The following is a 13,786-nucleotide window of genomic DNA, read 5'->3' as shown; positions in this document are numbered from 1 at the left end:
CTGTCTCTTCAATCTGGCAGACAATTTAATAAATAACTCTTTTGACCATAGCCTCTAAGTTGGAGGGCTTTCTTCCAGGGTGGAGAAATGCCCAGTATTGGGCTATCTTTGCTCCCATTAAAGTCACTGATAAAATCCCCATTAACATCATTGAGCCAGCACTGAGAGTTTTTGAACATCCCTCCCCTAGTCAGTAATAAAATCTTAGAACCATTCCTAATTGCAGCCTCATACAGCTGAGCAGTTTGAGTCTCTGGTATATCTGGATTCATCATACCCCTTTTGTCTTAAAAGATGACTTCTCACAATCAGAGGCTGACTCAGAAGCTGAGGAGTATCAGTTTCCTCTTGATCTGATTTATAGACTTTCTCCATTCCATCCTCCTTATGACTTCAGGTCATTTCTGGAGGAGCGATGTAGACTTGATATTACCTTTGGAATAGATGGCACCTTCGGAACCCTGCAGCAGCTGGAATCTCCTGGAAGGTTTCCAGGAGTGCATACCACCCTGGGAGCTATGTGACCAAAAGACGTTTGTGCAGCATACTCACTTTTCACATTGAATCACCCATGACTTTACTATCCCCCTGACCCTGACGCTCTCCTTGCAGGCCCATATCAGCTATTAGAAAAGAGCAGTTACAACACTCCTAAGCAGGAATGGACAGCCATAGACTCAGCTTCTCTCTTTTCACCTCCTTTTACAACAAGAAAACCGAATGTTCATGAGGATGTTAACCACACTTTCATAGCAGGTATTCAGGACAAATTATATGAGAGCCTGAGCTGAGCCTCAGAAGTTGGCATCTGAATTTCGGCTACCCTTCTCCCTATAATTTGGGGGTGTTCGAATATACAGCACATAGTACAGTGGAGCACAACCTGGCTGCTGCAGGATCTCTAGACATGGGCACCAGTTCTAATCAACCTGTGAACCATTTATTTCCATCCAGAAAACAGTGCCCATGGAGCTATCAATATCAGAGGCCTCCCTTTGATAAAACTTACTGGGGGCAGATATGCTCTGTAGCTTGTAGTAATCTGCTGCTGTTAGCAGTGCCAAAAGGTTACTTAGGTATAATACGTGCAAAATGCTTCTTTCAAGCCACATGCCTTTAAAACAAAATGGAATATTTTCTTCTTCTGTCAAAAACTTTGAAGTAAAAGAATGTAAAATACAGTAAATATATAAAAAATTAAAGTAGCGGTGGTTTGAAACATGGAGCTGATACCCAAAAAAGGATTAGAATCATTCCAAGAAAGTTTAATGCTAACTGATAAAAAGACAGAAGTTGTATCCAGGAAAAATCAGGATTCAGATTTGACAGCGATAGATTTGGAAAATTCCTTTTCTGGGTGTGCTGAAATATTGTCTGCACTGAATAAAGATCAAAAAAGATTTCTGCAAAAAGTAATAAGCTTCAGAACAAGACTTAAATAAAGCATTTTAGAACTTTGAATGTCCCTCCAAAAGTTATATCTGGCAACTGAGAGAGATTTTTGTGCCAAGGTTTTTGACTTTCCTCTGTGAAGAGGGTGCCAGCTGTTAAGTCTATCTGTGGTATGCTTTCCAAGATTGTTTTGATAACCTGTGATCAGTGGTCATGAGAAACATCATTCTTAAGGCAATCAAGAATAAAAGAAATCTGATGTTACAAGGATAAAGGGTTGGTTTTCTTTCTCAGCTGAACCTCTTATCTTCTGAAGGAGCAATAAAATTTGGGTGCCTATCTTATTGCCATGTAAGTCATTGTGAGTTTTGCCATTTGTTTCAATGGAAGAGTGGGTTCTTTTTGCTTTCTATATTCAGCTAGAATTTTTGAGTGCTCTAACCACAGGATTGAGAGGCTGAAAATTGTGTAGTTATAATCCCAGCTCAGACACTGTGTCCATGTGCAGCGTTAGGAAAGTCTTACAATCTGTGTCTGCTTCCCCATCTCTAAAATGGGGTTAATGATATTTACCTACCTCACAACCCTTGTCACTGTTTTAATGTGTTGGTTAAACCTCTAAAAGTATTTAAATTTGTTGGTCCAACTTCTATCTTTCACATCACCCACAGAAGTAGATCATTTTATTTTCTGCAACTTATCACAGATGTCAGACAATATGGAACTCATTAATATTTAAGCAGGACGTTGAATGAGTCTGATTTTAGTTTTCTTGTTACATTCAGTCATAAGGATCCTTTTTCTCTTTTAGGGGAAGAAACTTTTATCTTGTCAGAGAGCCTAGACTTTAAAATATGTTAAACTCTATGTATTTGTTTTTATTATCCAAATATGTGGAGGCTGTCATTAATGTGGTTTCTTTTTATAATGTCTTGGTTGTCTGAAGCTTCTTTAAAGGCTTGACTGTGTTTTGTCTTAAAGAGATTCCTTTTGTCAGATTTTGTTGCTGTCTTATTTCAGAATATTGAAGATGCAGCAAGTCTTGTTATTTGTGATTTTCAAGTACAGTAGCTGTCACTCTTCTGGGGGGGGGGGGGTGAATGCCATTGGTCAGCCTTTAGCCCTCAAGGATTAAAGTCTGGACAGCTGTACTGTATTATTGTGGGTGTCTTCTATTTAGAATGTTTTGAATGGATTTTCAGAAGGGTTCAGTATTGGTATAGCTCTGCTCCCATTGACCTTGTCATTTTGAAAATTGACACATCCAAACCCACTGGACACTTATGAAAGTTTTGGCCTTAATGTGTGCCCATCAGCGTGATTTCCAGTTACCATGGAAAGCTGAGTACCTAAAGTCGGACAATCTCAGACCTAAAGGAAGAAGCTGATCTAATCATTAGGGCCAAATTACACCCTCAAATAGACATGTGCAACTCACAGTAACCTCAAGTGGAATTGTGTAGAACCAATGGCAGCATCAGCAACATCAACATTTGTTGTCAAGGCACCTTTAGCAAGTTGCCTCTTCTTGACTATGGGAAGTTATTTACTCAAGGGCTGGAATTGCATCCTTGAAATCTTTCTAAGGGTTTTATACTGTTGCCATTCAAGATAGTTGCTGAGCACTTTCCACGTAAGATCAATAACAATAGCTAAGTCCCTAATGGATTTTATGGAGTCTTTGGCACTTTGATATAGTCCAAATAAAGCTCTGCTTGGGGGTAGGATTTTTCTTTTTGAGTTTTTAGATGTTACTATCTTCCTTTTTTAAAAACAAGTATTTATGAATTTGGGGTAGGTAAGCTGGTTGTGCTGTTTTTTGTTTTGCTTTTGTAGAATGGGTTTTGCTCTGAATGAAAATTAGGAATATCCAGGCACTGAAACGCTCCCTGTGAGGTAGAATAAAACTTGATTGCAATAAGACTGAAAGTCACTTACAGTAACTTTCCTTATTGCTTTCCTAGGCAGTGATCTCCTTCCTGTAGAAAGCTCTCCTAACCTTGGTTTGGCTAGAATCTGTTTGGATTGAGCTTCTCTGATTTGTTCAAAAGTTTACCAATAAATGGGTAAAGACATCCAGTTGTCTTGAAGGGCTTGGTCTCCTCCCCACACTTGCACCCACCCCTTCATCTTTTTCTCCCACAGCTTTTTATTCTCCCATCCATTCTTCTGCTTACAAGAATGGTGATGCTGGTTTGCCAGATGGTCCCAATAAAGAGCTTCCCATTTGGTCCAGTTTGGAGCTATACTTCCCATTTTAACTTTCCCTGTGAACAAAACTTCAATTCAGTTGGTTTAGACATCGGATGTTTTTAGGATACGACTGTTACTGTGCTCTACATGGCCTCATCCTTCCATAGTCCTAGACATGGATTCCTTTCTTCCTTTTTAAATAGCAGAGAAATTTTTGATTAATTAAAGCAAATTAGCTGAGCCTATGATATCAATTAGTCTTGCTGTTTCCTAAGTTCTTTTATGAGGGATGAGACTGCTATAACCAAGACAGTCTTGCAGAATAATTTAATGCTGCAACTGAATGATTGTGATTGACAGACAATGAAAGTCAACAGTGAATTACATATTTTTTCCAAAGAATTTTTGCACATTCAGCTTTCTGTCTGGCAATGAATCCATCACTACACCTACTGATTTTCAGTTCCAGACATTCTCAGTATTTTAGTATATTGCCGATTAAAGATCCAAAATATATAATGTCCCTGGACTGAACATATCTCATGTTTGCTTGCCTAAGATAACAAGCTGCTGACTTCTGTTACTCATTTTGAACACAGGAGTTTATGTGGATTTCTGTGTGTTTGGTGTCTGTGCTGCCACTGTTAAAGGCATTTTACTTAAATAAAGTATTTTAATATTTATACAGTAAAAAGTCATTCTTTAACAAGGTAGTTGGTGCATTCTCTGAGGAATAAATTAACTTAAATTATAGTGCCTCACTTCTGCTTAATAGGGTTTATGTTACACTATTTTGTCATAACATTTACTATAACACTCATGTACTCTACTTGAAGACTGATACTGTAAATCAGAGACATTTCATTGGGAAGAGCCCATCTTCACAACATTTGTCATTTTAAAGCTGAGGCCTAGAGCTCCTCTCCTTGGTTTCTGGATCTAAGAAGTGAATATTTTAACAATTAGGATCCTTGATAAGGAAAATGTATCTATATACAACTTTAGTTTTGCATGAGCCAGATTGTACCTGTCAGAAGATGCTATCCCACATTAGCAACATGGAGGGTGAGTTACTCTGGGAGCTTTCCACTTGCAGACCTTGATTGCTGTGGCTTGCTCTGTGATACTTCCATCAGCAGGTATCAGTGTGGTAAATATGGGTATGTCTGTGCATCTTCTGACATCTGCACCTTGGTGTTAACTGGGGAACTCCAGTTATTTTTCCTCAGAGAGCGAATTTGTTTGCACCTAAGATAGTCTTCATCCTGACAAGATCTGAAATGCTTGCCCAGATGTAGAATAATTGAGGCAGACAAACTTCATATTGGTCCAACTGTCCTTTTTCATAAATGTTGTGTCTAAAGTAATTGTGGTGCTCCACAGAATCATAGAATCATAGAATATCAGGGTTGGAAGGGACCTCAGGAGGTCATCTAGTCCAACCCCCTGCTCAAAGCAGGACCAATCCCCAATCAAATCATCCCAGCCAGGGCTTTGTCAAGCCTGACCTTAAAAACTTCTAAGGAAGGAGATTCTACCACCTCCCTAGGTAACGCATTCCAGTGTTTCACCACCCTCCTAGTGAAAAAGTTTTTCCTAATATCCAACCTAAACCTCCCCCACTGCAAGTTGAGACCATTACTCCTTGTCCTGTCCTCTTCTACCACTGAGAATAGTCTAGAACCATCCTCTCTGGAACCACCTCTCAGGTAGTTGAAAGCAGCTATCAAATCCCCCCTCATTCTTCTCTTCTGCAGACTAAACAATCCCAGTTCCCTCAGCCTCTCCTCATAAGTCATGTGTTCCAGACCCCTAATCATTTTTGTTGCCCTTCGCTGGACTCTCTCCAATTTATCCACATCCTTCTTGTAGTGTGGGGCCCAAAACTGGACATAGTACTCCAGATGAGGCCTCACCAATGTCGAATAGAGGGGAACGATCACGTCCCTCGATCTGCTCGCTATGCCCCTACTTATACATCCCAAAATGCCATTAGCCTTCTTGGCAACAAGGGCACACTGCTGACTCATATCCAGCTTCTCGTCCACTGTAACCCCTTGGTCCTTTTCCGCAGAACTGCTGCCTAGCCATTCGGTCCCTAGTCTGTAGCTGTGCATTGGGTTCTTCCGTCCTAAGTGCAGGACCCTGCACTTATCCTTATTGAACCTCATCAGATTTCTTTTGGCCCAATCCTCCAATTTGTCTAGGTCCCTTTGTATCCTATCCCTACCCTCCAGCGTATCTACCACTCCTCCCAGTTTAGTATCATCCGCAAATTTGCTGAGAGTGCAATCCACACCATCCTCCAGATCATTTATGAAGATATTGAACAAAACTGGCCCCAGGACCGACCCCTGGGGCACTCCACTTGACACCGGCTGCCAACTAGACATGGAGCCATTGATCACTACCCGTTGGGCCCGACAATCTAGCCAACTTTCTACCCACCTTATAGTGCATTCATCCAGCCCATACTTCTTTAACTTGCTGACAAGAATACTGTGGGAGACCGTGTCAAAAGCTTTGCTAAAGTCAAGAAACAATACATCCACTGCTTTCCCTTCATCCACAGAACCAGTAATCTCATCATAGAAGGCGATTAGATTAGTCAGGCATGACCTACCCTTGGTGAATCCATGCTGACTGTTCCTGATCACTTTCCTCTCATGTAAGTGCTTCAGGATTGATTCCTTGAGGACCTGCTCCATGATTTTTCCGGGGACTGAGGTGAGGCTGACTGGCCTGTAGTTCCCAGGATCCTCCTTCTTCCCTTTTTTAAAGATTGGCACTACATTAGCCTTTTTCCAGTCATCCGGGACTTCCCCCGTTCGCCACGAGTTTTCAAAGATAATGGCCAATGGCTCTGCAGTCACAGCCGCCAATTCCTTTAGCACTTTCGGATGCAACTCATCCGGCCCCATGGACTTGTGCACGTCCAGCTTTTCTAAATAGTCCCTAACCACCTCTTTCTCCACAGAGGGCTGGCCATCTACTCCCCATGTTGTGATGCCCAGCGCAGCAGTCTGGGAGCTGTCCTTGTTAGTGAAGGCAGAGGCAAAAAAAGCATTGAGTACATTAGCTTTTTCCACATCCTCTGTCACTAGGTTGCCTCCCTCATTCAGTAAGGGGCCCACACTTTCCTTGGCTTTCTTCTTGTTGCCAACATACCTGAAGAAACCCTTCTTGTTACTCTTGACATCTCTTGCTAGCTGCAGCTCCAGGTGCGATTTGGCCCTCCTGATTTCATTCCTACATGCCCGAGCAATATTTTTATACTCTTCCCTGGTCATATATCCAACCTTCCACTTCTTGTAAGCTTCTTTTTTATGTTTAAGATCCGCTAGGATTTCACCGTTAAGCCAAGCTGGTCGCCTGCCATATTTACTATTCTTTCGACTCATCAGGATGGTTTGTCCCTGTAACCTCAACAGGGATTCCTTGAAATACAGCCAGCTCTCCTGGACTCCTTTCCCCTTCATGTTAGTCCCCCAGGGGATCCTACCCATCCGCTCCCTGAGGGAGTCGAAGTCTGCTTTCCTGAAGTCCAGGGTCCGCATCCTTCTGCTTACCTTTCTTCCCTGTGTCAGGATCCTGAACTCAACCAACTCATGGTCACTGCCTCCCAGATTCCCGTCCACTTTTGCTTCCCCCACTAATTCTTCCCTGTTTGTGAGCAGCAGGTCAAGAAACGCTCCCCCCCAGTTGGCTCGTCTAGCACTTGCACCAGGAAATTGTCCCCTACGCTTTCCAAAAACTTCCTGGATTGTCTATGCACCGCTATATTGCTCTCCCAGCAAATATCAGGAAAATTAAAGTCACCCATGAGAACCAGGGCGTGCAATCTAGTAGCTTCTGCGAGTTGCTGGAAGAAAGCCTCATCCACCTCATCCCCCTGGTCCGGTGGTCTATAGCAGACTCCCACCCCCACATCACTCTTGTTGCTCACACTTCTAAACTTAATCCAGAGACACTCAGGTTTTACTGCAGTTTCGTACCGGAGCTCTGAGCAGTCATACTGCTCCCTTACATACAGTGCTACTTCCCCACCTTTTCTGCCCTGCCTGTCCTTCCTGAACAGTTTATAACCATCCATGACAGTACTCCAGTCATGTGAGTTATCCCACCAAGTCTCTGTTATTCCAATCACGTCATAATTCCTTGACATCACCAGGACCTCCAGTTCTCCCTGCAGGTGCAGATCTTTGCTTGGATCAGGAAACAACCACAGAAGGAACATTTCCAATGTTACCACTGAAATAAGTTCCCATTTATGCTGAGTTTCAGATCTACCCTGCAGATCTGACAGAAGGATTTTTCCCTAAGGACTTAACATCTGAAAGTATCATGACAGCTGAAGTTGCTAGGTCTATTGTGTAATGCTTAATTAAATCCAAAGCTCACCAAGTAACTGTACGACAGATTTATTCAATAGGTGTACATGCTTTTTCTGCCCCAAAAGAACACCATAGCCTTTATGAAACAGGTATTAACATAAGGAGGTTGGGGAATTCTTTGAACTTGTAAGTTTTTCGAATATAAGATTCACCCATTTTGCTGTAGTAAAATATGAAACTTGCTGGCTTTTGTTAGATTTCTTTCAGGAAATAAACTGTTTGAAATACCAAAGGAACTAATACTATATAGTGTAAAAATCATTCTAAAGGCCTGTTGTCTCTGAGGTGGATGTGAAGCTATTATGGAATAATCTGAGAATACTGACATATAACAATTTTGCAAATACTGTACAGTATGTCAGTGTGGTAAAGTCACTGTATAGTTATATTGGGTTATTACACTTTCCTGTATTAATGTATTCATCTAGCTTAATAAGAGGCTGTTGGAAAACCAAGCAGACAAGCAAACCAGCTCTAGATAAGAAACCTCCCAACCAACACTTTGGGGTTGGGGGGGGGCAGTTACAGTTCTAGATAAGTAAGGAAAACCTGGGGGAGAATAACAGGACAATGGCCTACTTCCAGGGTCCATCCCAAAGGTACATAGCTGTTTAGCCCCAGCTGGAAGACTAGAGATCAAAGGGACACTGGTTAAAAGGACTCCCTGGAGAGAGAGAGAGAGAGAGAGAGAGGAGTTGAGTGTTCCTGGTGAGAGAGTCTGACATGGATGACAGAAACAGGGAAAAAGCCTCAGGGGAAAATAGGCAAGCATATACACTGTTTATTGTTTTAAGATCTGTTTTCTCAGAAATTCTTTGGTTCTAAATAAAATAATGGTTTGCTTTAAGAAGGTTGTCTGGTCACTGGTACCACTTGTCATTTGTCCTATAGGTGCTGAACCTAAGTCAGGCCCTCTGAGGTAATCACAGTAAGTACCGGAGGATTGCAGCCCAAGGCCAGGTTTAAGAGTGGGAGAATTGTGTGATTGCACCCCAAGAGAGGTGACAGTGCATGGCCTGATACCTGAGGGGGTGCGCTCAAAGAGACCAGGAGAAGTCAGAGGTGTGATTAGCCTGGTAACTTTGATAGTCTCTTGCTCTGGTTTTTGGACAGAGTAGAAGCCAATAAACATGTGGAAAGCTGAAGGCAACAATGGAGGCCACTTATAGTTCTTGGGCAATATGCTCATTGAGAGCAGTAGCTATTTGTCACTAATATTATCCTTGAATGCTACAATTTAAGATTGTATTAAGTCTTTTTCTTAAATCCTTGTATTTTAAATTCCTTGCAATTCTATGCAAAAGTACCAGATAGTGGCATGTAAGGTGTAAACGATTTATCAGTTCAGCAATTCCTTGTTTTTCCTGAAATGCCAGTGGGCTTTTCAAAGTTGCCACCCAAAAGGCCAACACAATGAGTGCACAAGTTATTAGCACTAGAGCCACGTGAATACAAAAAAAGGAAGATTAATGAATATTTATGCAAATAAAACCTACTGATTCGCTTTGCTGGTATTCCCAGTACCTTTTATTTGTTTATTTGTGAACATTGAGGGTGAGGGAGGTTTTATTCACAAGAATGTTCATTACAAGCAAAAGTGTCACAAAAGCTAATGTGAATAAATATCCATGAATATTCACACCAGAGTGCCCTTGTGGCCAGTGTGAAAAGCTTGTGCAGCTATTCACACAACACATTCCTTTATAATCCAAAAGGGTGTCTTCTTTGTTTATAAAGTTTAAGTCGTCAAATCAGGGAGCAGAAACAATTGCTACATGATTTAAGAGACCGGTCATGTGGAGACATCATGAATAGCAAACGTTCACAGTGACCATTGTGTAGGCATTCTAAAGGCCAAGATTCATTCATTCATACCGCTCATTAAACAACTGCAAACAGTGAACAAATTTATAAAAATCATGACGTGTTTGTGGGTGATTTGTGAACAATAAGTTTAAATTTATCAAATTATTTACTGCAAATCATCTAAGTAGCAATTTCCCTTCTATTTTTCATCTTTAGCTCTGTAGCACAACGTGGAGAGATGGTCAGCGCTTATATCTGCAGCCCTTCCCTCCACCCTAGGATGCATACTCCCTTGACAGGGTCCTTTCCAAAGCAATCTTAATACTTTATTTACCCTTTCATAGGTGACCAGATTTGCAAAATGAAAACCCAGGACATGCAGACACTATATGTTTCAGGTCACTACATGTCCACAGGATTTGCAATGAGATGTAGTTTTCAGAATAGGACTCTATTGCCCCAAATGGAGAAAACAGCAGTGTTCTCCAGCACACTTCACCGAGTTAATTCTGTATTCTAGTACCTCTCTTGCCAATTCTTCCCTAACAGCAATACAGTAGTTGGGGTTTGGAAAGGGTGACAGGGCAGTCACCCTTCTCTTCTTTCCCTCAACCTCCCATTAGCTAGTTGATTGGTGAGGGGGTTTTGAAGAGTAAAAGTTTGATTTGCTTGTTTCAGAGGCAAGGAAACATTGACTTATCCATTCATTCAGGGGGGTTGATCTTGTAGTTTCAACCACATCGAAAGATTTGCTCCCCAGAAACTCATCCAGTTTTGCCCTTACATTCTTGGGCAGTCCATATTTCCTTCTGGTTCCAACATAGCTCACTACAAGACATCGAAAGAATCTATGACCTACTCAGAATCTTTACAAAGACTTTACTACCAAAAGATAATAAAGAAATTAAAAATAGACTCTTCAGTGAGAATATCCCTGCTTTGTGGGAGTAGTCACCATCATGACTTTCCCAGTGTACAGGAATAAAAATGGTACATGGCTGATAACATTTCTAAGGTTGTGAGATTAAATTATTTCTGTATGGCTGTAACCTTTCCCAAAGCCTTTATAAGGTGTATAGGGAGAGAATACAATAAGTAGTTCAATAAATGAGGATAAAGAAAACCAGTGTAGTGATGTCCACCCTGGAAATCAAAATCATCCTTTGGTAAAATTGTTTGAGATTAGAATTAGACAGCATGCACAGTCCCTATTAGCTCACTCTCTGGTGTTATAGGTGTGCACAAGGTGCATGATCGCCACCTGGTGGCTACTACTAAATTAAAGAAATTAGTGATCAACAAACTGGAAAATGAGTGTTTTACAGGCAGCAATACACAGTTTGTTGTGTTTTTAATGGCAGCCAATGTATTTTCATTTGTCTGATTTTCCCCTAAAACTAATATATCTTGGGGTTTTTCACCACATAATGGAATGGAATTTTCTTCTAGTACAATAAAAGAGAATTTCTCACAACCCTGATCATTATAACTGGGTGATCTCTATGTCCAGACCCAGAAAACACCAGCCTCCAAAATCAGATACATGCATAAAGAAAGTCTAATTTTTCAAGGACTGACTGTCATCCATTAGGCATTTGAATGCCAGAGGCTAGGGGTTCTCAAACTTCATTGCACCGCGACTCCCTTCTGACAATAAAAATAAGTACAGGACCGCAGGAGTGGGGACCTAAACTTGAGACTGCTCGAGTCCCACCATCCCAGGTGGGTAAAGGATGGGGGGGTCAAAGCTGAAGCTCAAGGGCTTCAGACCCAGGCGGGGTGCCTGTAACCTGAGACTTGTCACCCAGGGCTGAAGCCCCTCGGGCTTTGGCTTTGGTCGGGGCGGTGGGGCTTGGGCTTGGCCCCGGCAAATCTAACACCAGCACTAGCGACCCCATTAAAACAGGGTCGCGACCCACTCTGTGTAAGTATAAGACAAAGGACAACAGCTGCATGCAATAAATAGACCAAGGAAGCCATAAGAGAAAAATGATACAAAACTGGTCAGTATGAAAGGCAATGGTCATAGTTTTGTTTTCAGATAACCATCTTTATGATTGAGCCATTATCAGAAGGATAAATACAAACCAATATAATGAAATAAAATTTAAAAAGAATAACCCAAGGCCTTGATCCTGTAGTCCCTTCTCATGTGGAATGAAGGGTTGCAGGACTGTGCCCCTTTATTGGAGCAATGTTTTATAATAACATAAAATGGGCATTTGGTACCAAATTCAGCAAGCTTCTTAAGCAGATACATAAATAGGACTCCTTTTTTCATTTTTAAAATTTCTTTCTTTCTTTCTTTCTTTTCTTTTTCTTCACCCATGAAATCGCCATTCCATTGAAATGGTATCAGAAAGGTTGCCAGTAGCTACAGAAGAGAGTGGGTGCTCTCCTCTTTAGATTTCAACGTTTGGTTGTCGGATGACAAGCACAAGAGTCAGTTTGCAAAAATTGGCTCCAGACTTGAGGATGCTCTTGGCTCCTAAAGTTTGTAGTTCCTTAAAACTGGAAAAATATAACTTTTAGCAATACATTTTTAAATCAAATAGGTTTCCATACACATAGAAACTTACAACTTTCCATCCACCCCCTACTCTCCAAAGACTGAATAACTTTAATTTTAAAATGCTTTTGAAAAGTATTTCCTAAAAGCAATAAGACACTTAAATTAGTGTGACTGTAATAGATATGTGCACTTTTGCAGTGTTCAAATGCATTTGGGTAAATACTTGAGTATGATTACCTTTACCAGCTTAACCACATACCTTGCTGTATATTGTTAATTACCTAATTTATATTTGCTTTATTAATGCAAATAAATTCAAACTCATTTCTCCTGCTGGTCAACAATCCTGATAGTTTAATTCAACTTTTCTCACAGATAATACTGAGATTACTTACAGTGGGCTGAGTTCTGCCTTTGGAGTCATTTGTATGTTTCCCATTAAAGTGATCCAGAGGGCTGTGTGTATGTATCCAAGAAGTGGATGTGGAACACTGTAATGTAAAAACAATTTAGATCCAATCATAAGAAGAAACAACATTCAAGTGTGCATGAAGAGCTACTTCTTTTGGGGGACCTTTACCATTTACAAAAAGGAAATGGATGAAAGATGATTGCTTGGAGATCTTGAAAATGTTTATTTTTTATTTAAAATATTTTCATTTTTCATCAACAGGCACCAGCATATTTACTGTTTATGAAGCTGCTTCTCAAGAAGGCTGGGTATTCCTTATGTATAGAGCAATTGACAGTTTTCCCCGATGGCGTTCATACTTCTATTTCATCACCTTAATTTTCTTTCTTGCCTGGCTCGTTAAGGTACTGAACAATTTGTTCTTTTAAACCTGCCTGGAATATAAATCATGTTTGACTGAATTTCTGCTCTTTTCCACCTGCTGAGCTTCCTGGTAAGCCTTTGCTTTTAATTTTTCTTGTAGAACGTGTTCATCGCTGTCATCATTGAAACGTTTGCTGAAATAAGAGTGCAATTCCAGCAGATGTGGGGGTCCAGAAGCAGTACCACCTCAACAGCTACTACCCAGGTAGAGTGCTGATGTTATAGCTCTTAATACTGAGATATTGTTTGGATACCTCTGTTTTTAATTTATTGCAAAGTAGTAAACCAGAAATCCCTGCTAGCTATTGCCTAGTTTCAGTACATTCTATATGATAGAGTGTATCATTCAAATAGGGTATCTTAAAAATATAATAGAAAAATATAATAGAACATAATCAAGCCATTGTTCGTGGGCACATCTTGTTATATACTGTACACACTGCCCATTTGTCCATCATAATTAGAGATCGAATGATTCCTTTTTATTTTTTGTTTCCATATGATATTTGGGTTTTGGAATATGGGCTTTTCCCGCCGCAGCTCTGTGGCTGGAGGAGCTTGTTCTCTCCGCCACAGCCCAGAACTGGAGGAGTTCTGTGTCCCTCACTGATTATTGGTGGGGGGTGCCCCTGCTTGCCCCCCCTTGTGCACGCT

At 40.9% G+C, this 13,786-nt stretch overlaps 1 protein-coding gene across 1 annotated transcript in view; it reads left to right on the top strand.

Moving 5' to 3' along the window:
- NALCN (sodium leak channel, non-selective) overlaps positions 1 to 13,786 on the top strand; it is a 345,337-nt gene that overhangs the window by 118,356 nt on the left and 213,195 nt on the right. Inside the window, exons 8-9 of the mRNA XM_037896440.2 lie at positions 12,971 to 13,113; positions 13,233 to 13,337. Coding sequence (XP_037752368.1) covers positions 12,971 to 13,113; positions 13,233 to 13,337 — 248 coding nt within the window. The remainder of the gene's footprint in view (positions 1 to 12,970; positions 13,114 to 13,232; positions 13,338 to 13,786) is intronic.

This window comes from Chelonia mydas, chromosome 1 (genome assembly GCF_015237465.2).
Source record: "Chelonia mydas isolate rCheMyd1 chromosome 1, rCheMyd1.pri.v2, whole genome shotgun sequence".
Classification (NCBI taxonomy): domain Eukaryota; kingdom Metazoa; phylum Chordata; order Testudines; family Cheloniidae; genus Chelonia; species Chelonia mydas.
The sequence above is the reverse complement of the archived record's forward strand: the minus strand, read 5'-3'. Positions and strand labels throughout refer to the sequence as shown.